This window comes from Podarcis tiliguerta (assembly GCF_965153285.1).
Source record: "Podarcis tiliguerta genome assembly, chromosome: 2".
In the NCBI taxonomy this organism is placed as follows: domain Eukaryota; kingdom Metazoa; phylum Chordata; class Lepidosauria; order Squamata; family Lacertidae; genus Podarcis; species Podarcis tiliguerta.
In genome coordinates, this window is record NC_139535.1 from 8,208,560 (window position 1) to 8,230,548 (window position 21,989).

Here is a 21,989-nt window from a genome sequence, read left to right on the forward strand (position 1 = left end):
TTGTGCCCCACTTCTGAGCATCCTTGGAGTGGTTAGGGGGTGATGCCCGGCTGCAAGGATGGTGGCTTTGGGCGGGTCTGATCCAAGAAGCTCACTCCTAAAGGAGGGAGAAGCTGGAATAATAATAATAATAAATAATAATAATAATAATAATAATAATTTTTATTTATACCCCGCCCTCCCCAGCCAAGACTGGTCTCAGGGCAGCTAACACCAGGTATAAAAACCATTGATTGAAATACATCTTAAAAACAAGATTAAAATACATTAAAATGCAGCCTCATTCCAGGCATCAGTGGCTTCTAGGCATGCTAAGTGAAAATAGAGACTCCCCTTCCCAAGGCAGTCTACCATCCCCTCCTTTTTAATTTTAAATTTTTTTTTTTTTAATGAAGCAAATCAAACAAATTGATACAACAAAAATAACCAAGGCACACATTCGAGTGCAGCTTGGTGTATGCCGGAGAGGCTTAAATCAGGGAAGAAGATTAAGAAAGGGGAATTTTGCATTGCATCCCCCCTTTTTTATAGTTAGTGTGAAATCAAAAGTACAGTCAAACAAAGAAACAAACAAAAACAGGAATAAACATAATCAAAGTTGCAAAACATAGGGGTAGAGGCAGTGAACCTTTGATTTCCAAGGGACCAGGACCAAATAATAGGTTCATGCTCGCTCTCTTTCTGTTATATTAATAATATACTCTTTTTAAAATGATTACATTTGTGTTTCACTTTTATGGTTTATTTTATTTCGTCTCTCACATTTTTTCACCAAGGAGCTCAACATGGTTCTCCTCATCTTTATTTGGTAATTCCCAGAACAACCTGTGAGGTAGGTTAGGGATCAAAGGAATTTGCACATTTTTGGATGTTTTCAATAGTTTTTCAAATGATGTTCTTTTATTTTTAACAATCTTGTTATATCACTTACTGAGCTCCTTTGGGGAGGAAGGTTGGGATATACATTGAAGAAATGAATGAACAAGATGGTCCAATGGAGCAGGATGACAAACTGTGAGTACAGAAGATGCGTCCACACAGGGATCCCACTTCCCAGGGATCTCTGGGGATTGTAACTGCATTGGTACCTTGGGGTTAAGTACTTAATTCATCCTGGAGGTCCATTCTCAACCTGAAACTGTTCTTAACCTGAAGCACCACTTTAGCTAATGGGGCCTCCTGCTGCTGCCACAAGATTTCTGTTCTCATCCTGAAGCAAAGTTCTTAACCTGAGGTACTATTTCTGGGTTATATGTAACCTGAAGCGTATGTAACCTGAGGTACCACTGTATTTTCTTCTGTGGTTAATTCACAAGCTGCTGAATTCTGAAATGTAGGAAAAATCACCCTTGGGGCTTCTTTGAATGTATCCTCAAAGATCACCGGTCTCTAGTGTTCCTTTCTTTCCCTCCCTCCCTCCTTCCTTCCTTCCTTCCTTCCTTCCTTCCTGGAGAAGCCCTTTCATCACTGAAGAGATCCCTGCTCCATTTCTGAATCTCCTGAGGTTTACTCCGTCGACTGAAGATCCCGCTCCTAACTCTGATCAGTGGAAGGGTGGCAGAGATTTTTCCCAACTCTGGAAAGAAGAGCAATTCCACCCACAACTGGGTCGCTGCCCTTCGGTCTCCCCTGACATGGCTGGTTCCCAGGACGCTGAGGCAACCGAGGGTCTCCATCTTGAGACCGCGGCCGAAAACCCTGTGTGTCCTGTAATCAAAATGGAGGAGGAGGAGCTCACAGTCCTTGGGAGCGAGGGGATGGAAAGACCCGGAAAGGGGCTCTCCGTTGTTCCCAGTCGGGGCTCCTGGTTTGGGGCGATGCTGTCCCGGTTCGGAGCTTTTCCAAGGCAAGAGAGGCTGGAGGGTGTGAAGGAGGAGCCGGACGAGGCAGCCTGGGAAGGCCAGTGGCAGGGCTTCTTGAAGGCCGTGCAGATGCCTCAAGCCGACTGGGCATGGTCGGCGGTGATGGAGGATAACCAAGAGGGCAGGACCAACCCTGAGGGGGCAGCGGAGGTCTGTGAGCAGCCAAAAGGGCAGGCAGGAACCAGCCTGCCCCCTGGGTCCAGAGGGCTCCAAGCCCTGGGATCCCCCGAGACCAGAACTTGCGGAGGGGCAAAGCGGGAGAATCCCAGCGAGGATGCTTTTGGGTCGGAGGCACTTCCGGCAGTTCCCCTACTTGGAAGCCAAGGGGCCCCGGGAGATTTGCAGCCAGCTGTGGTTCCTTTGCCACCGGTGGCTGAAGCCAGAGAGGCACACCAAGGAGCAGATCCTGGAGCTGGTGACTCTGGAGCAGTTCGTGGCTGTCCTGCCCTCGGAGATCCAGCACTGGGTCAGGGGCCGAGGGGCCGAGACCTGCACCCAGGCGGTGGCCCTGGCCGAGGATTTCCTGCGGAGGCAGCAAGAGGCTGGGGAAGCCACGTCGGAGGTAGGGAAGTGTCTTCTTTCCTTGTCACCCATATTATCAGCTGGATAAAGGTAAAGGTAAAGGTACCCCTGCCCGTACGGGCCAGTCTTGACAGACTCTAGGGTTGTGCGCCCATCTCACTCAAAGAGGCCGGGGGCCAGCGCTGTCCGAAGACACTTCCGGGTCACGTGGCCAGCGTGACAACGCTGCTTGTGGCGAGCCAGAGCTGCACACGGAAACGCCGTTTACCTTCCCGCTAGTAAGCGGTCCCTATTTATCTACTTGCACCCAAGAGTGCTTTCGAACTGCTAGGTTGGCAGGCGCTGGGACCGAACAACGGGAGCGCACCCCGCCGCGGGGATTCGAACCGCCTACCTTTCAATCGGCAAGCCCTAGGCTCTGAGGCTTTTACCCACAGCACCACCCGCGTCCCTCAGCTGGATACGTGCTGTTAAAGACGCAGGGTGTGAGCTCCCGTTTGGCTTCCCTGCGTCTGGGCAGGATCTCACCCCTGTCAGTTGCTGTGCTGCAGCAGCCTTGCATAGTGTGCACTGCCGTCCTTCCGGATATTATTATTATTATTATTATTATTATTATTATATTTTTGTACCCCACCCATCTAACTGGGTTGCCCCAGCCACTCTGGGTAGCTTCCAACATATATAAAAACATAATAAAACATTACACATTTATAGGCTTCCCTATACAGTCGTACCTTGGTTGACGAACGGTTTAGTTGCCGTACGCTTTGACTCCCAAACGATCGAAACCCGGAAGTGAATGTTCCGGTTTTCAAACTATTTTTGGAAGCTGAATGTCTGGCGCGTTTTCCATGTCTTCTGATTGGCTGCAGGAAGCTCCTGCAGCCTATCGGAAGCTGCACCTTGGTTTTCAAACGGTTCCGGGAGTCAAACGGACTGCCGGAACGCATTCTGTTTGTCAACCAAGGTACAACTGTACCAGGCTGCCTTCAGATGTCTTATAAAAGTTACTCATCTCCTAGACATCTGAAGGGAGGGTTTTCCACAGGGTGGGTGCCACTACCAAGAAGGCCCTCTGCCTAGTTCCCTGTACCTTCCATTTCACAGTGAGGGAACTGCCAGAAGGCCCTCGGAGCTGGATCTCCTTACTTCCTCCTGTGCTGAATGGGACTTTTGTTGTTGTTCCAGGTGCCGGGATCTCTTGCAGAGGCCGCTGCAAGTTTCTCTGAAGTAGACCAGGCTTCGCCAGATGTTGGGGAGAGGAGCGCTGGTGGAGATATCAAACGGGAGAGCGATGGGGATGCCTCTGTGTTGGGTGCCAAAGGTTTCCTTTTGCCGATCCCGGGGACGGGGAACCTGTGGCCCTCCAGGTGTTCTAGGAATGATGGAAGCTTCAGTTTTTAGCAGCTGTTTTAACAGTTTTTAACAGTTTATCTACCCTCGTTACGAAGGGTTACATTGAATTCACCAGAACTAGAAACACCTCGTAGGACTCAGAGTTCGCATGTTAACTTTTCAATAAAGGTTTGGCCAATCGAAAGACAGTAGTGTACACTTCTAGGGGTGAAGCCAGTACATTTCTGAGCACAATTCAAAGTGTTGGTGCTGACCTTTAAAGCCCTGAATGGCCTCGGCCCAGTATACCTGAAGGAGCGTCTCCACCCCCATCGCTCAGCCCGGACACTGAGGTCCAGCTCCGAGGGCCTTCTGGCGGTTCCCTCCCTGTGAAAAGTGAGGTTACAGAGAACCAGGCAGAGGGCCTTCTCGGTAGTGGCGCCCTCCCTGAGGAACGCCCTCCCACCAGATGTCAAAGAGAACAACAACTACCAGTCTTTTAGAAGACATCTGAAGGCAGCCCTGTTAAGGGAAGCTTTTAATGTTTGACGGACTACTGTGTTATAATATTTTGTTGGAAGCCGCCCAGAGTGGCTGGGGAAACCTAGCCAGACGAGCGGGGTATAAATAATAAATTATGATGATGATGTTGTGCTTGCAGCACTGAAGTGACCTCTTTTGGGTTCAAACCTAGCCCAAAGCTTCTGGGCAGCCCAGAAGACAAGACCCGCCCCCCTCTTGGCCTCGCTGATGGGCTCCAAAGGAAAGCCGAGCAAGACATTTGGTGCTAGCTTGGCTGCAGGAAGAGTTGCCAGAAGGAGGCGTACATTATGCCATCCAACTGTCTTAGGGACTGATCCGGATTTGTGTAGGGTCTACTCTTCTCCTGAAGATATCCCACAAGGCAGCAGAGGTTTAGGATCAGAGTTTCCCTTTTCCTAGATGAGGGGCATCCCATGTGTAATTTTAGACACCTCTACCATGTCCTCCCAGTGTGGTGTAGTGGTTAAGAGCGGTAGACTCGTAATCTGGGGAACCGGGTTCGCGTCTCCGCTCCTCCACATGCAGCTGCTGGGTGACATTGGGATAGTCACACTTCTCTGAAGTCTCTCAGCCCCACTCACCTCACAGAGTGTTTGTTGTGGGGGGAGGAAGGGAAAGGAGAATGTTAGCCGCTTTGAGACTCCTTAGGGTAGTGATAAAGCGGGATATCAAATCCAAACTCCTCCTCCTCTTCTTCTTCTTCTTCTTCCCTCTTACTCGCCTTTTCTCCAAAGTAGAAAAAAAATCTGTAAATGTACAGTGGTGCCCCGCAAGACGAAATTAATTCATTCTGTGAGTTTTTTCGTTCTACGGGTTTTTTTGTCTTGCGAAGCACCAATGTGTATTGACGGTTTCCCATAGGAATGCATTGGCGGTTTTTAAAAAAAGGTGCAAGACGTTTCGTCTTGCGAAGCAAGCCCATAGGGAAATCCATCTTGCGAAGCAGCTCAGAAAATGAAAAACTCTTTCATCTTGCGAGTTTTTCGTCTTCCGAGGCATTCGTCTTGCGGGGCACCACTGTAACATTTCCTCATGGGACACTTGCTCTATCCCCTTGATCATTTTGGTTCACTGTTTTTCGTTTATTGGTTTTTGTCTGTGACGCTCTAATCAGGATTGTTCATCTTTTGTTCTGTTAGATGATGGCTGGGAGAGAGAAAATGGTGGGGAGCCGTGTGTGGTGTTGCTGGAAAGAATCAGGGATATGGAAGAAAAAGTCAGGGGCAAAGAAGGACCGAGGAAGAAACGTGGAAACGGCACTGAGAAGTGGAAGGAGAGGTCTGCTGTATGTCCCAGGGGGGAAGGCCCTGAATTTACAGCCAAGCAGAGGCTACATGAAGGAAAGGGCGGATATCCATGCAGTGTGTGTTTCAAAAGTTTTCCTTGCAAATCTAGCCTTACTCGACATCAGATAACCCACACAGGGGAGAACCCACATAAATGCTCGCGCTGTGGGGAGAAATTCACTCGGAGAGCGGGCCTCATTGTTCATCAGAGAATCCACACAGGGGAGAAACCCTACAAATGTTCCACATGCGGGAAGAGCTTCAGCGTGAACTCCACCCTAATCAGGCACCAGAGGATCCACACGGGAGAGAAGCCGTACCGGTGCTTTGACTGCGGCAAGAGCTTCAGTCAGCGCACGATCCTGATTTCGCACTGGCGGATCCACACGGGGAGAAACCGTATCGGTGCTTGGGCTGCGGCGAGAGCTTCCGCGATAAGTCGAGCCACATCCGGCACCAGAGGATCCACACAGGGGAGAAACCGTACAGATGCGCGGACTGTGGTGTCAGCTTTCGCGACAAGTCCAGCCGTATTCGGCATCAGAGGATCCACACGGGGGAGAAGCCACACAAATGTCCAGACTGTGGGGAAAGCTTTAGTCAGAGCTCGAGTCTTATTAGACATCGGAAAATACACACAGGAGAGATACTGTACCCGTGCTCAGACCATAGGGGGAGCTTCCATGATAAATCAAACATTAAAGAGTCCCACAATGGTCACTTACTAGAGAGACTAGACAAATATGCGGACTGTGGTGGAAGCTGTTGGGATATTTCCGTTCCACCTTAAAAGGGAGCAGGATGTTTGTGTCACAGCCTGTGTATTTCCTGTCTCACAGGATGCTTCTGTTGTGTCTTTTGCTTTCGTTTCTCTCTCACTGCCAGACATCTCTAGCAGGCAGTCATGGATTTTCTTTGTTCTGATCAACGCTGAATAAACTTGTAAATCATGCTCTCCTGGGTGCATCTTTTGCTGTGCATATCTGCTGATAGAGTGTGCAAGAGCTCTGGACCTTTGGCAAGCTATTTCTGGAGCTCCTGTCGCTAATTGCTGATACTGCGTGTCTATGGGAGGTCGATGGAAGTCCGGAGACGACGTGGAGTCAAGATGGACTATATCTCCCTGGCAGTATCCCTGGCAGTCCGGACACATTCCAACTCGGGCTACAGAGCAGCCACTCTGGAGCCAAATAGTAGTCATTCTCCTTGCTAGCTTTGCAGAAGAACACACAAGAGACCCATAGTGACTTCATTTGACACAAGTCTAAACTATAGTGTCGTGTGAATGAATCTTTCATCCCCCTAGGCTCATGGATTAACCCCCTTCACTCTCCTCCTCTGGTTTGCTTCCATTTCCATTTCAACCTAACCACAGTTTAGTGTGTCACCTGAGCCCTAAACTGTGGTTAAATCTTAACTCGGGACACAAGCCAGCTTCTGATCAGAAACTTCCATTTATATTTCAGATAAACTGCCGCTTAAGTGTGTCATCTGAACCCTAAAAATGTGGTTCGATAGGGAAAGCAAGTCATATTCTTAAACTGTGTCTCAGAGCTGACCCGTTCCTACGAACCAGAGTTCAGTTGCAGCACGACCTGTCTCGCGTTTGGACAAACTATGGCTAATGAAAACTGGAAGCAAAGCTTCCAAGCTCTTCCTCGATGGAGGGTGGGCAGGGAGCTGCTGTTCCCAACATGCTAAACTATCGTTAGCAGTGTGCCTGAACCAGCCGCTGTAGGTGCGGACGCTACAAGCACAGTTTGCTCAAGCTACAGACTGGGTTGTGCATGCATACAGGCCACAATTCCATACAAGCAAGGGAACGTGGGATCGTACATCAGCTGCAGAACTGAGCATCTTTCTTTTTTTAAAGAATAAGTTAATAAAATTGAAAGTATTATAAAACCGTCCAGCTAGCCTCTTATGGTAGGCCACAGGTACAGTGGTACCTCGGGTTAAGAACTGAATTCGTTCTGGAGGTCTGAAACTGTTCTTAACCTGAAGCACCACTTTAGCTAATGGGGCCTCCTGCTGCCGCTGCAGGATTTCTGTTCTCACCCTGAAGCAAAGTTCTTAACCCGAGGTAATATTTCTGGGTTAACGGAGTCTGTAACCTGAAGTGTATGTAACCTGAAGCATACGTAACCCGAGGTACCACTGTACAACTTTTTTATACTTCGATGGGAGGAAAGCCACTGTAGATTTCAAAAACCTGTCTTTGCCTACAATCACAGTAGATCACTTCTCAGTTATGGCATAAAATCCACAAAGCGTTTGTTTGCAAAAAAAGAAGAAGCTCAAAGCCTTGATAGAACACCAACCTCAGTAAGCTTTGAAAGGAAATTAGCCAGATTCATGGATGATGAGGTCCTGGCCCTGGTAGGTGGGCAGGCGCTGGGACCGAAAAACGGGAGCTCACCCCGCCGCGGGGATTCGAGCCGCCGACCATACGATCGGCAAGTCCTAGGCACTGAGGTTTTACCCAGTATAAATGCAATTAAGTCACTCTGCTGTGGGGTGGAAGAGAGAGACGAAGGAAGAAACATCTAGGGAGAAAGAGGAGGTGGAGAACTAGGGCGAAAGAGGCATTAGCTGGACAAGGAAGACATGGGGGCCTTGGAAAAGGGGGTTGTCTGTGGGCTGCAGCAGGTCTGGGTAGCCCATGGCCCACCAGGGTTCTTGGACTTCAACCCACATCAGCCTCAGCCAGTGTTGGGAATGGGTCAGGGATGGTGGAAGCTGCAGTCCAAGAATATCTGGAGAGCCACAGGTTCATCATCCCTGGTCCACAGGCCTTTCGCTTCTTCTCCTAATTCAGGGATGGGGAAACAACGGCCCTCCGGTTGTTGCTCCCGTAATCTTCCCTCAGCAACCCCAGCGAGGGATTATCACCATCATCATTATTCATATTAATTAGTCACTTCGCTCACAAAAGCGATCCAAGGCGACTTGTTGTTGTTGTTTAGTCGTTTAGTCTTGTCCGACTCTTGGTGACCCCATGGACCAGAGCACGCCAGGCACTCCTGTCTTCCACTGCCTCCCGCAGTTTGGTCAAACTCATGCTGGTAGCCTCGAGAACACTGTCTAACCATCTCGTCCTCTGCCGTCCCCTTCTCCTTGTGCCCTCCATCTTTCCCAGCATCAGGGTCTTTTCCAGGGAGTCTTCTCTTCTCATGAGGTGGCCAAAGTATTGGAGCCTCAGCTTCACAATCTGTCCTTCCAGTGAGCACTCAGGGCTGATTTCCTTCAGAATGATTTCCAAGGCGACTTAGAACACAGCATAAACATCAATACCAGTTACGACAATCAAACCGATTCTGAACATATGAAAGATATCTGTATGAATACAAGGAACCTGCCTCGCTAGAAGAGGCCACAAGTACTTAAAAGCCCTTCAGATTGAGGGTCATAGCCCTAGGTAAAATGGGCGCCTAAAATAGGTAAAGGTGGTCCCAGGCAAGCGTCCCTGGGGAGAGGATTCCACAAGTACCACTTGATTTGATTTGATTTTTTAAATAATTTTTTATTAAATTTTCCATTTTAACAATCCAATCAAATCACATTAAATATTCCAAATTATACATATACATATGAAATAATCTAAATATTCTGCCAAATTATAAATTTGTTGCTGGGTCTTCCCATGCTTCGAGTTCAGGGCCCCGCTTTGGGCCTTAGATGACGGTTGCAAGGTCCGTGTCCAAGTACATGGAGCAATATGTAACTGAAAGAGGCTGCAATACTTTTGGAACCACCAGCCGCTTTAGATGAACTCTGTGAAAAATAACAACAGTTAGAATGGACTCCGATATCTGTCTATCCCCTTCTTCTTCCTTCCCTGATTAATTTGAACGATTCAAATATGTGTATTCCTTTGTTTATCTTGTGATTTCATAGATACACGTCTGTCTATTGAGTAAAATCAATAAAAAATTATCTATGTCTTGCCTATACTGGCTGCAGCTGATGAGAGAGTCACATGTTCCCCACGCCTCTTGAGAGGTCAAAAATGCAACGAGGGGGTGCACACTTGGAAAGGACTCGGTTTGGTCCGAAATAGCCAATCCAAACTCGAGATTCTGTCAGGTATTCTGTCATTTGAAAATATTTAAAGCACACATCTTTTTACAGCCGCTGGACCTCTCTTCTCAGCTGATTTCACAAAATGTGTGCATCTTGAATTTTTTTTGCTAATTCTGATTTCAACCAGGATCTTTGAAACATTTGCAGTTCCTTGTCTCTTAATGCCGCCTGCCTTTTATAACTATGGCAACCCCTTTGTAAGCCGCCTTGGCTCTCGGCCTGGGAGAAAGACGGGATATATATAAATATTGAAATTGAAATACATTATTGTCACTTGTACAACTTTTATACAGTGAGATTACAGGGGCATATACCATACAATATATGTTATATACAATATATAACATAATATAATACTAAAGGTGAGGACAAAGCTGCTTTTGTACTCAGATCCTGCTTGGAGCAACTGGGGGCATCGCTGGCCTGATCCTGCAGCCGGGTTTCCCCTTCCTGCTTCAGAGCCTGAGACCAGCCGGGCGCCCCTCCTCCCTCTCTGCCCAGAGCAGCCAAGAGGCTCCTACCCCGCGGCTCCGCAAGGGTTAACAGGGGCGACAGAGCTTCGATTCCTAGAGCGGAAGGGAAGACTGGGAGAGAGGAGGCGCTTCCGCTTCCTGTTCCGCTTCCCCGGGTTGATGCTGTCCTGCCTGGAGGCGGGTAACTGGGGGGAGTGGGCCGATCCAGGGGCGGAATTGGGGGGCGAGAGGGAGGGAGCCGCGTCCCTCCAGGGGGGAACTCATGGGCGACGGGGAAAGGTCGTCTTCTCCTGGGAGGGGAAGCGGGAGGCCGAAGCGACGCTCCTCGCTGGCCTTCACCGGCCTCTGGCCTCATCCTGCGGCCTTTTCTCCCGCTCCTCTGTCCAGAGAAAGCAGAAGGAGCGCCCAGCAAAGGCCGCAGGGCAGGAAATGGGGCGGAATGGCAGGGAGTAAACAGGGAGTCAGGAGAGTCTCCTGCCAGCCAGGGAGGAGCAGGAGGAATAATTATTATTGTTTTATTCATTCATACCTCGCCATTTAGCTGGGTTTCCCCAGCCACTCTGGGTGGCTCTCAACAGAAAATTAAAAGCACAATAAAAGGTCAAACATTAAAAGCTTTCCTGAACCGGGCTGCCTTCAGATGTCTTCTAAAAGTCAGATAGTTGTTTATTTCCTTGACATCTGATGGGAGGGTGTTCCACAGGGCGGGTGCTACTACCAAGAAGGCCCTCTGCCTGGTTCCCTGTAACCTCACTTTTTGCAGTGAGGGACCCACCAGAAGGCCCTCGGAACTGGATCTCAGTGTCCGGCTGAACGATGGGGGTGGAGATGCTTCTTCAGGTATACTGGGCCAAGATTGTTTAGGGCTTTAAAAAGGTGGGCCCCTGGCCATCTGCAGCTGTAGAAATTTTATCTTATTTTCAAGATTTCTAAACACCTGATCCAAAATGTCCTTCAAGTAGCGCAGTGATCCAATCGGAGCTAGCACACAACTAAAACCCACAAACCAATTTAGAAACCAGTATGCATAAAGCCATCATTGAAAAAAGCATCCCTCTCCACTTGTTTGGACTTTACACACCTGAGGAAGGGGAGGAAGGAGGGAGTATGGGGTGGGGAAAAACACTCGTTTTCCCCAGTCTTAATTTAGTTATCCAGATTTTCACAAACACACATTGAAGGTAAAATCTCCAGTTGCCCCATCTATCATCAGAGGGGGAGCTGAGGGGAGATGGTTTCCACACCTTGCCTTGGAGTGTCTATAAGGAAGGGAATTGTTCTGTCCTTCCAGGGATCAGTGAGCTTTGACAGGGGTCCTTGCATTTCGCTGAGGACAACTGGGCCCTACAGAGAGCTCTGTACAAAGACGTCATGGTGGAGGTTCGTGAGATGGTGACCTCTCAAGGTAAGGATCCTTTTCGCCTTCATTAATAGTTATAATAGGTATGGGTTCCTCAGTGGCTCGGAGTGCCTTCTTTCAGCTCCGCTAAAGGAGGTCACAGTGTTTGTTTTTCTCCCAAGTTAAAGGCCGGAAGCCTGGCTGAGAATAAATATTCTTGCTTCTCTGCTACAATTAGCCAGTGGTGGCTTCTGGGTTGCCTCCCTGTGGAAGAGGCCAGCACTGAAAGACGCATTCCGTATTGCCTCTCTTTGCCCCTCAGTTGGAGAGGGCACTGTGAGAAGGACCTCAGACGATGAGTGCAGGCTCTAGGTGGATTCATGAGAAGCGGCCATTGAGCTACATAGGTCAAAATCAGCACCTTGATGGCAAGTAATAGTGCCACTGTATTCTGCTCTGGTCAGACCTCACCTGGAGTACTGTGTCCAGTTCTGGGCACCACAGTTCAAGAAGGACACTGACAAACTGGAACGTGTCCAGAGGAGGGCAACCAAAATGGTCAAAGGCCTGGAAACGATGCCTTATGAGGAACGGCTAAGGGAGCTGGGCATGTTTAGCCTGGAGAAGAGGGGGTTAAGGGGTGATATGATAGCCATGTTCAAATATATAAAAGGATGTCACATAGAGGAGGGAGAAAGGTTGTTTTCTGCTGCTCCAGAGAAGCGGACACGGAGCAATGGATCCAAACTACAAGAAAGAAGATTCCACCTAAACATTAGGAAGAACTTCCTGACAGTAAGAGCTGTTTGACAGTGGAATTTGCTGCCAAGGAGTGTGGTGGAGTCTCCTTCTTTGGAGGTCTTTAAGCAGAGGCTTGACAACCATGTCAGGAGTGCTCTGATGGTGTTTCCTGCTTGGCAGGGGTTGGACTCGATGGCCCTTGTGGTCTCTTCCAACTCTATGATTCAATGATTCTATGATTCTATGAATTGAAGACAGCAACCCAGAAAAGGTTTTATGTGCTCAGAACCTCTTGCACCGGTTAGCACTCTCGTTTCTGAATGGTCTTCTAAAGCAGCCTGAAGTATAATGCATTGTGGCAATCCAGCGTGGAGAATGGTAGAAAAAGCATACTAAAAATCTTCTGTGTGGGGGATCCTAATTTGTAGAATACTTGAGTATCTTGTTATTGTTATTGGTTTCTATTGATGTATTGGTTTGTTTTTTGCATATATAGAATATTCTGTTTCTTAATATTTGATGTTTGGTTGCATTTTTATATATGCTGTAAGCCACCCAGAGAGGCTTGGGAAACCCAGCCAGACGGTTGGGATATAAATAAAATAAATGCTACTATTGTTATTATTCATTTTGGTTTTTCAAAAAGCTCTGCAGATCTAGACGTTTCAAGCTTCTCTGAGTTGCAGTGCTGTATTATCAATGCTCAGGGACGGCCTCACTTCTGCCCCCACAATGGGGGCTCAAAATCCATAAGGAGCGTACCCCTGCAAGTTGGGTGGGGTGGCCCCCCCTCACCCCACCAGACCTCCAAGGGGTGCAGACGCCTCCCCCCATTCACTGACAAAGAGCCTTTTCAGATCCTGACAAAGCTGAGTGGTGGAATGTCTGCCCTCTTGTGGACTTGCCCTTGTTGAGGGAAGATTATTTTATGGACTTGGCTGGAGGGGAGAGGACTCACAGAGCTTTGCTGCCCATCCCACTTCGCCCCTGGAGGCCGGGGAGACTAGTAGCAAAGCTGAGCAGTGACGCCCCTTTGGGGGTGACACCTGAGGCAGCCGCCTCACACACAGGCCCATAGGCAGGCAGGCAGGCAGGCTCTGTTGATGTTATTGCCTGCTGGTTTAAATTGTGTGATTTATGGCTTGGTTAATCTTGGGGACTGCTCACCAGAACTTTTCTGATACGAATAACCCTTGATTAAATGGTGGTATTTTATTAAAGCCAGGTATCAGACCATTATTTTTTATGTAAAACACCTTTAACATAGTGCCAGGCCTTGAGTTTCGATAATGAAACAGCTGTATAAACCTTTATTTTTAAATTTTTATTCCATCAGGAGATGTTTGGGGGGTCCTGGATGAGGAGGAGCCATCAGAAGTCTGGCCAGAAAGAGCTGAGGAGCAAGAGAAGGAAAGGAAGTTGGGGGTTCAAGATGGAGCCAACAAACAAGAGGGGAGAGAAGCAGTGAAGCCAAGGGATGAACACAGTGTTTCCCAAGAAGATGAAAATCAACTTAACAGGGTGGAGAAAAAACATGGATGTACTGTGTGCGGAAAGAGATTCTGTAGACGCTCAGACCTTACTGTACATCAAAGAGTACACTCAGGTGAAAAACCTTATGAATGCATGGAGTGTGGAAAGGGCTTCAAAACCAGTAGCCACCTTAATGCGCATCAGATAACTCATACGAGGGAGAAACCTTATAAATGCCTTGAGTGTGGAAAGAGCTGCAGAAACAGTAGCCAACTTAATGTGCATCAGATAACTCATACAGGGGAGAAACCTTATGAATGCATGGAGTGTGGAAAGAGCTTCCGATCCAGTGGCTACCTTACTTTGCATCAAAGAACTCATACAGGGGAGAAACCTTATAAATGCTGGGAATGTGGAAAGAGTTTCTTTGACAGTAGTACCCTTACTAAACATCAAAGAACTCACACAGGGGAAAAACCTTATAAATGCATGGAGTGTGGAAAGAGCTTCAGTTGCAGCAAGTCTGTTAAAATGCATCATATAATTCACACACAGGAAAACCATATAAATCCATATAAATGCATGGAGTGTGGAAAGAGCTTCAGCTACAGTGGCTACCTTACTAAACATCAAAGAACTCACATGGGAAAAACCATATAAATGCCTGGAGTGTGGAAAGAGCTTCAGTCAGACTGCCTCCCTTAATGTGCATCGACAAACTCATACAGGGGAGAAACCGTATAAATGTTTGAAATGTAGAAAAAGCTTCAGTGACTCTAACATCCTTCATGCACATAAGAGAATTCACACAGGGGACAAACCATACAAATGTTTGGAGTGTGGAAAGAGCTACCGCCGCAGTAACCACCTTTCTCGACACCAGAGAACTCATTCAGGGGACTAATCCTATGAAAGTTGATGTGTGGAAAGAGCTTCAGTTATAGTAGTTTCTTTACTGTGCATGAAATAACTCGTACAGGGGACAAACAACATACATTTTTGGGGTGTGGAAAGAGCTTCAGTTGCAACAGCTGTCTAGTGATAAGTTGCCAATAGCCGGGTGCAAAATGTGTCTGGCGCCTGGCTAATTTTGAACACTGCCCCACATTGGCATTTAATTAGAATAAGACATGAACTTGAGAATTTCCCCTCTGATTTACCAATCTGTTCATTTAGGCAAGCATTTCTGACTTTTGTTTTCAGACTATGTGCTCAGAATATTTAAAGGGACGCTATAAAAAATTCTTCCAGAAGAGCTTCTTTGTATATGCTGTAACTAAGCAGTAGATCGCTACCAATATGCTCTATTCTGAACCAAGTTTATCCTTGTTTTGTTATGTAGGATACCCAATGCGTGTAATCAACTGCCCACGAGGACTCCCTTGCCTGAGGGTCCCGTTCCTGCCACTCACCACCTGGCCAGGGCAGGGCCTGGCAGGCCTCATAAGGACAGCTGAGGCTGCTGCTGTGCTGGCCAGGAGAACTCAGCACACAGTTCTTTTTAAAATATTTTAAAATTTTCTTTTTTACCTTTAAAATTATTTCTGGCGTGGGGGATGGACGTTTAGTCGTGTTTGGAAATTGGATTAATTTTGGTATGTTTGTAACTTTTACTGTTTTTGGTTTTTATTGTTTTACTGTTTTTTTTTAATAGGTTTTATTTTGTTTTTAAGGGGAGGAGGTCAGGGCTGCCTGGGAGTGGGTCCCAGAAAACAAAATGGCTGGGGCAAGTTCCACAGGGAGGGATGCACTGGGACAACCGATCTTAGTGATCACGGGTAGGAGGAGGAGTTACGCTAAGACCAGACCATGTCATTACCGAGGAGGCAGGTTTAGTCGTCGTTTGAGGACTATCCCTGCCTCCGGGTCTGGTTTTGACTTGACAGATACTGGAATCAGCAATGGATACCCACATGACCTGAAGGTTTTGCTGTGCAATGCCAGGTCAATGATTCATAAGACCACTGCCATCCATGACTTGATCGTGGATGGAGGACTGGACCTAGCATGTGTAACAGAGACATGGTTGGATGAAGCAGATGGGCCTGTCCTTGCCGCTGCTTGTCCACCTGGCCTCTCTTACGCACAGCAACCCAGGTCATGTGGGTGGGGAGGGGGGGTTGCAGTGATTTTTAGGAAGTCATTAGTGTGCACCAGGCGTCCTGTTGGGAAGACCCGGTTCTCTGAGTGCATGTTCTAGAAGTTGGGCAATAGGGGCAGTACTGGATTCCTTATGGTGTACTGACCTGCCCACTGCACCAAGGATTCCCTGCCCGAGCTGCTTCAGTCTGTGGTGGATGTTCTCTTGGAGACACCTAGTTTGGTTGTCCTAGGGAATTTTAACATCCACGCCAACACGACCTTGCAAGGGACCTCTCGGGACTTTGTGGAAACTATGGCCTCCATAGGACTGCCCCTGAATAAGCCTGGCCCAGCTCATAGCCTTTGACCTCTATGGATGTTGGTGATCTGACACTAATAAAAGCGAAATGAAAGAAGTGCCATAGTCAGATCACTTCCTAGTGCAACTGGACTCCTCTGTGACCCTTCTCCTCTGCAGGGGGGTGGGACCAATTCGGATGGTCCGCCCCCGCCACTTAATGGATCCAAATGGTTTCCAGAGAGTGGTAGGGGATGCTTTATCCCACGTTGATGGCCTTTTAGCTGATTCCCTGGTGGCCACTGTAATGTGGAGTTAACCAGGGCTATTGACTGGCTCTGAAGCGCCCTCTCCAATTGCATGGAGCCTGGGCAGCTCCGTGGTTTTCCATCGATCTGAGGGCAATGAAACAATCACTAAGACGGCTAGAGTGCCAGTGGTGGATGACTCACTCTGCATCTGACCGCACATGGGTTAGAGCTCAATGTCAAGCCTACCAAGTGGCGATAGTGACGGTGAAGAAGACCACCGCTTTTATTACATCTGCAGAAAACAGCAGCAGGAGACACTTTCAGGTGGTGCGCAATTTAGCGGAACCACCTGCTCCATCGGGGCCCAGTACGGGCCACATGATCTCCTGTAATGATTTTGCAATTTTTTGCAGATAAAGTTGCTCAGATTCGGGAAGAGGTAAACTCCACCGTGGGAGCAGGGCCAGGGCGGGAATCATAGAATCATAGAGTTGGAAGAGACCACAAGGGCCATCGAGTCCAACCCCCTGCCAAGCAGGAAACACCATCAGAGCACTCCTGACATATGGTTGTCAAGCCTCTGCTTAAAGACCTCCAAAGAAGGAGACTCCACCACACTCCTTGGCAGCAAATTCCACCTTCGAACAGCTCTTACTGTCAGGAAGTTCTTCTTTGGAATCTTCTTTCTTGTAGTTTGGATCCATTGCTCCGTGTCCGCTTCTCTGGAGCAGCAGAAAACAACCTTTCTCCCTCCTCTGTGTGACATCCTTTTATATATTTGAACATGGCTATCATATCACCCCTTAACCTCCTCCAGGCTAAACATGCCCAGCTCCCTTAGCCGTTCCTCATAAGGCATCGTTTCCAGGCTTTTGACCATTTTGGTTGCCCTCCTCTTGACACGTTCCAGTTTGTCAGTGTCCTTCTTGAACTGTGGTGCCCAGAACTGGACACAGTACTCCAGGTGAGGTCTGACCAGAGCAGAATACAGTGGCACTATTACTTCCCTTGATCTAGATGCTATACTCCTATTGATGCAGCCCAGAATTGATTGGCTTTTTTAGCTGCCGCATCACACTCTTGGCTCATGTCAAGTTTGTGGTCAACCAAGACTCCTAGATCCTTTTCACATGTACTGCTCTCAAGCCAGGTGTCACCCATCTTGTATTTGTGCCTCTCATTTTTTTTGCCCAAGTGCAATACTTTACATTTCTCCCTGTTAAAATTCATCTTGTTTGTTTTGGCCCAGTTCTCTAATCTGTCAAGGTCGTTTTGAAGTGTGATCCTGTCCTCTGGGGTGTTAGCCACCCCTCCCAGTTTGGTGTCATCTGCAAATTTGATCAGGATGCCCTTGAGTCCATCATCCAAGTCGTTGATAAAGATGTTGAATAAGACCAGGCCCAAGACAGAACCCTGTGGCACCCCACTAGTCACTCTTCTCCAGGATGAAGAGGAACCATTGATGAGCACCCTTTGGGTTCGGTCAGTCAGCCAGTTACAAATCCACTGAGTGGTAGCATAGTCAAGACCGCATTTTACCAGCTTCTTTACAAGAATATCATGGGGCACCTTGTCAAATGCCTTGCTGAAATTGAGGTAGGCTACATCCACTGCCTTCCCTTCATCTACCAGGCTTGTAATTCTGTCAAAAAACGAGATCAGGTTAGTCTGACATGACTTATTTTTCAGAAATCCATGCTGACTATTGGTGATCACAGCATTCCTTTCTAGGTGCTCACAGACTGTTTGCTTAATGATCTGCTCCAGAATCTTCCCTGGTATTGATGTCAGACTGACTGGGTGGTAATTATTTGGGTCCTCTCTTTCGCCCTTTTTGAAAATAGGGACAACATTTGCCCTCCTCCAGTCTGCCGGGACTTCGCCTGTTCTCCAGGAATTCTCAAAGATGACTGGCAGTGGTTCTGAGATCACATCTGGCCAGTTCTTTTAATGCTAGAGTTCTGTCTAGTCAAGTTGCGTGGGATCAGTTCCAATCTGTTACCCCCGAGGATGTGGACAGGCTACTTGGACGAGTGAAACCAACCACCACCTTGAGCCTTGCCCATCCTGGCTTATAAAAGCTAGCCGGGAAGGGCTGGGCAATGGGCTTTGTGGAGTGCTGAATGCTTCTCTCTGTGAGGGAGCCTTCCCAGACTCACTTAAAGAGGTGGTTATCAAATAGCTTTAAAAAACCATCTTTAAATGCGGCCAATATGGCCAACTATCACCCAGTCTCAAATCTTCCATTCTTGGGCAAGGTGATTGAGCGAGTGGTTGCTGAACAACTCCAGGCACGCCTGGAAGAAGCGGACCATTTGGATCCCTTCCAGTTGGGATTCAGGCCTCATGATGGGACTGATACTGCCATGGTTGCACTGGTTGGTGATCTCCGGTGGGCTAGGGACAAAGGTGAGAGCTGTTTCCTGGTTCTGCTGGCTCTCTCAGCGGCTTTTGATACCATTGACCATAACATCCTTCTGGACCGTCTAGAGGGGCTGGGAGCTGGGGGCACTGTTATATAGTGGTTCCACTCCTTCCTCCTGGGCCGTGTTCAGAAAGTGGTGGTGGGGATGAGTGTTTAGACCCCTGGGCTCTCACTTGTGGGGTGCCTCAGGGTTCTGTCCTCTCCCCCATGCTTTTCAACATCTACATGCAGCCGTTGGGAGAGATCATCAGGGGGTTTGGGCTGGGTGTTCATCAGTATGTGGATGATACCCAGCTCTACCTCTTTGAAATCAGAACCAGTGAAGGCGGTGAAGATCCTGTGTGAGTGTCTGGAGGTGGTTGGAGGATGGATGGCGGCTGAGGTTGAATCCTGACAAGACAGAAGTACTGTTTTGGGGGACAGGAGGCGAGCAGGTTTGGAGGACTCCCTAGTCCTGAATGGGGTAACTGTGCCACCTGAAGGACAAGGTGCGCAGTCTGGGAGTCGTTTTGGACTCACAGCTGTCCATGGAGGCGCAGGTCAGTTCTGTGTCCAGGGCAGCTGTTTACCAACTTCATCTGGTTTGCAGGCTGAGACCTTACTTGCCTGCGGACTGTCTCATCAGAGGTGCTAATCCAGAATGTGGCAGCTAGACTGGTGACTGGGAGTGGCTGCCAAGACTACATAACACCAGTCTTGAAAGACCTACATTGGCTCCCAGCACGTTTCCGAGCACAAAGTGTTGGTGCTGACCTTTAAAGCCCTAAATGGCCTCAGTCCAGTATACCTGAAGGAGCGTCTCCACTCCCATCGCTCTGCCTGGACACTGAGGTCCAGCGTTGAGGACCTTTGGCAGTTCCCTCGCTGCAAGAAGCCAAATTACAGGGAACCAGGTAGAGGGCCTTCTCGGTAGTGGCACCTGTCCTGTGGAATGCCCTCCCACAAGATGTCAAAGAGAAAAATAACTACCAGACTTATAGAAGACATCTGAAGGCAGCCCTGTTTAGGGAAGCTTTTAATGTCTGACGGACTATTGTATTTTAATATTTTGTTGGAAGCCGCCCTGAGTGGCTGGGGAAACGCACACAGATGGGTGGGGTATAAATAATAAATTATTATTATTATTACTGAAAGTCACATATTTGTTGTCTGGTTTGAGAAATCTGTGACAAAGTTGTGAGATCTGCAGTTGCTGCCCACAGACTGAGAAAGTCCATTGAGGAAAACATGGTGGACTGTAAATATTTAATTGGGATGAAATCTAAAAACTTATTTGTGTGTGTGTGTGTGTGTGTGTGTGTGTGTGTGTAATATAGGCTGATACTGTATTTTAAAGCCGTACAGTGGTACCTCGGGTTAAAAACTTAATTCGTTCTTGGGGTCTGTTCTTAACCTGAAACTGTTCTTAACCTGAAGCACCACTTTAGCTAATGGGGCCTCCTGCTGCCGCTGCACTGCAATTTCTGTTCTCATCCTGAAGCAAAGTTCTTAACCCAAGGTACTATTTCTGGGTTAGCGGAGTCTGTAACCTGTAGCATCTGTAACCCGAGGTACCACTGTATTTATGTATATATTGCATAATGGTTCGGTCAACAATAAACATGTACAGTTTGTAGGCTTTTGCAGATATAGTTACGTTCAGATAGATGCACTGTATAGGCAAAAGTCAGTAACAAGAAAATAGTATTTCTCATGCCTTAACGTGTTAGAAGCTGATTGTTTACTGCCGCAAAATGCTGCATTTGGCTGTGTACCCCCAAACAGCAGAGGAGCTATGACATTTGTGTAGCAATAATAATAATAATAATTTATACGCCGCCCATCTGGGGGGCTCCCAACAGAATATTAAAAACACGATAAAACATCAAATGTTAAAAACTTCCTTAAACTTGGCTGCCTTCAGCTGTCTTCTAAAAGTCAGATAGTTGTTTATTTCCTTGACATCTTATGAGAGGCCGTTCCACAGGGCGGGTGCTACTACCAAGAAGGCCCTCTGCCTGGTTCCCTGTATAATCCTCACTTTTTGCAGTGAGGGAACCGCCAGGAGGCCCTCGGAGCTGGACCTCAGTGTCTGGGCTGAACGATGGGGGTGGAGACGCTCCTTCAGATATACTGGACCAAGGCCGTTTAGGGCTTTAAAGGTCAGCACCAACACTTTGAATTGTGCTTGGAAACGTAGTGGGAGCCAATGTAGGTCTTTCAGGACAGGTGTTATGTGGTCTCAGTGGCCAGTCCCAACTATATTTTGGTGCATGGGGAAAAAATCATGTGACACGAGCCCTACCTGTGTGCACAATAAATATATTTTTTAATTCCGTTACCTAGTTTTATTTTGATCTCCGGTCAGGACCTCCTTCATGAATTTCCACATCATGTGTGCTATTCTAAGCCAGGAAACCAAGGTCCCTCGTGGGGGTTTGTTTCCCTGTGTGCCTGCACCATTTTAGAGGCACACTTGGAAAGGACTCGGTTTGATCCGAAATAGCCAATCCAAACTCAATATTCTGCCAGGTATTCTGTCATTTGAAAATATTTAAAGCACTCATCTTTTTACAGCTGCTGGACCTCTCTTCTCAGCTGATTTCACAAAAAAGGTGCATCTTGAATTTTTTTTTTTCTAATTCTGATTTCAACCAGGATCTTTGAAACATTTGCAGTTCCTTGCCTCTTAATGCCGCCTGCCTTTTATAACTATGGCAACCCCTTTGTAAGCCGCCTTGGCTCTCGGTCTGGGAAAAAGGCGGGATATAAATAAGTATAATACTAAAGGTGAGGACAAAGCTGCTCTTGAACTCGGATCTTGCTTGGAGCACCTGCGGAGGAGGGATTCTGTCCTGGGGGCGCCGCTGGCCTGATCCTGCAGGGCCTCCCCTTCCTGCTTCAGAGCCGGAGACCAGCCGGGCGCCCCATCTCCCTCTCCGCCCGGAGCAGCCAAGAGGCTCCTGCCCAGCGGTTCCGCAAGGGTTAACAGCGGCGACAGAGCTTCGATTCCTAGAGCGGAAGGGAAGACTGGCGAGAGAGGAGGCGCTTCCGCTTCCTGTTCCGCTTCCCCGGGTTGAGGCTGTCCTCCCTGGAGGCGGGTAACTGGGGGGAGTGGGCCTTTCCAGGGGCGGAATTGGGGGGCCTGTGAGAGGCGGCTGCCTCAGGTGTCCCCCCCAAAGGGGCGTCACTGCTCAGCTTTGCTGCTAGTCTCCCCGGCCTCCAGGGGCGAAGTGGGATGGGCAGCAAAGCTCTGTGAGTCCTCTCCCCTCCAGCCAAGTCCTGAAAAGGATCCTC

The 21,989-nt window shown here is 48.2% G+C and overlaps 2 protein-coding genes across 6 annotated transcripts; both read left to right on the plus strand.

Moving 5' to 3' along the window:
• Positions 1 to 1,275: 1,275 nt before the first annotated feature.
• On the plus strand, positions 1,276 to 6,306 carry LOC310670650 (uncharacterized protein). Of its 2 annotated transcripts, none has more exons than XM_083426280.1 (3): positions 1,276 to 2,424; positions 3,573 to 3,708; positions 5,402 to 6,306. In XM_083426280.1, the coding sequence occupies exons 1-3, from the start codon at positions 2,137 to 2,139 to the stop codon at positions 6,274 to 6,276; spliced, it is 1,299 nt and encodes a 432-aa protein (XP_083282406.1). In that variant the 5' UTR covers positions 1,276 to 2,136; the 3' UTR covers positions 6,277 to 6,306. The 2 variants fall into 2 exon arrangements, with proteins under 2 accessions (XP_083282406.1, XP_083282407.1); XM_083426281.1 differs by having other exon boundaries at positions 3,573 to 3,699.
• A 3,725-nt stretch (positions 6,307 to 10,031) lies between these two features.
• LOC310670840 (uncharacterized protein) lies at positions 10,032 to 19,850 on the plus strand. Of its 4 annotated transcripts, XR_014507637.1 has the most exons (4): positions 10,032 to 10,285; positions 11,396 to 11,509; positions 13,521 to 16,612; positions 19,671 to 19,850. XR_014507637.1 is itself a non-coding variant. In XM_083426630.1 (3 exons), exons 2-3 carry the CDS (start codon positions 11,476 to 11,478, stop codon positions 14,315 to 14,317), a joined length of 831 nt encoding a protein of 276 aa, XP_083282756.1. In that variant the 5' UTR covers positions 10,302 to 10,944; positions 11,396 to 11,475; the 3' UTR covers positions 14,318 to 14,800. The 4 variants fall into 4 exon arrangements, 1 of the variants encoding a protein (XP_083282756.1); XM_083426630.1 differs by lacking the exons at positions 10,032 to 10,285; positions 19,671 to 19,850 and adding an exon at positions 10,302 to 10,944 and having other exon boundaries at positions 13,521 to 14,800; XR_014507638.1 differs by lacking the exon at positions 10,032 to 10,285 and having other exon boundaries at positions 11,277 to 11,509.
• The last annotated feature ends 2,139 nt before the right edge of the window (positions 19,851 to 21,989 follow it).

What these genes read in the sequence shown, in the direction of transcription:
- LOC310670650 (XM_083426280.1), top strand. Translation starts at nt 2,137, where the DNA reads ATGCTTTTGGGTCGGAGGCACTTCCGGCAGTTCCCCTACTTGGAAGCC. An exon ending in CTGGGGAAGCCACGTCGGAG is followed by an intron (nt 2,425 to 3,572) that starts GTAGGGAAGTGT and finishes TTGTTGTTCCAG; the next exon opens with GTGCCGGGATCTCTTGCAGA. An exon ending in CTCTGTGTTGGGTGCCAAAG is followed by an intron (nt 3,709 to 5,401) that starts GTTTCCTTTTGC and finishes TTGTTCTGTTAG; the next exon opens with ATGATGGCTGGGAGAGAGAA.
- LOC310670840 (XM_083426630.1), top strand. Translation starts at nt 11,476, where the DNA reads ATGGTGGAGGTTCGTGAGATGGTGACCTCTCAAG. An exon ending in TGAGATGGTGACCTCTCAAG is followed by an intron (nt 11,510 to 13,520) that starts GTAAGGATCCTT and finishes TTATTCCATCAG; the next exon opens with GAGATGTTTGGGGGGTCCTG.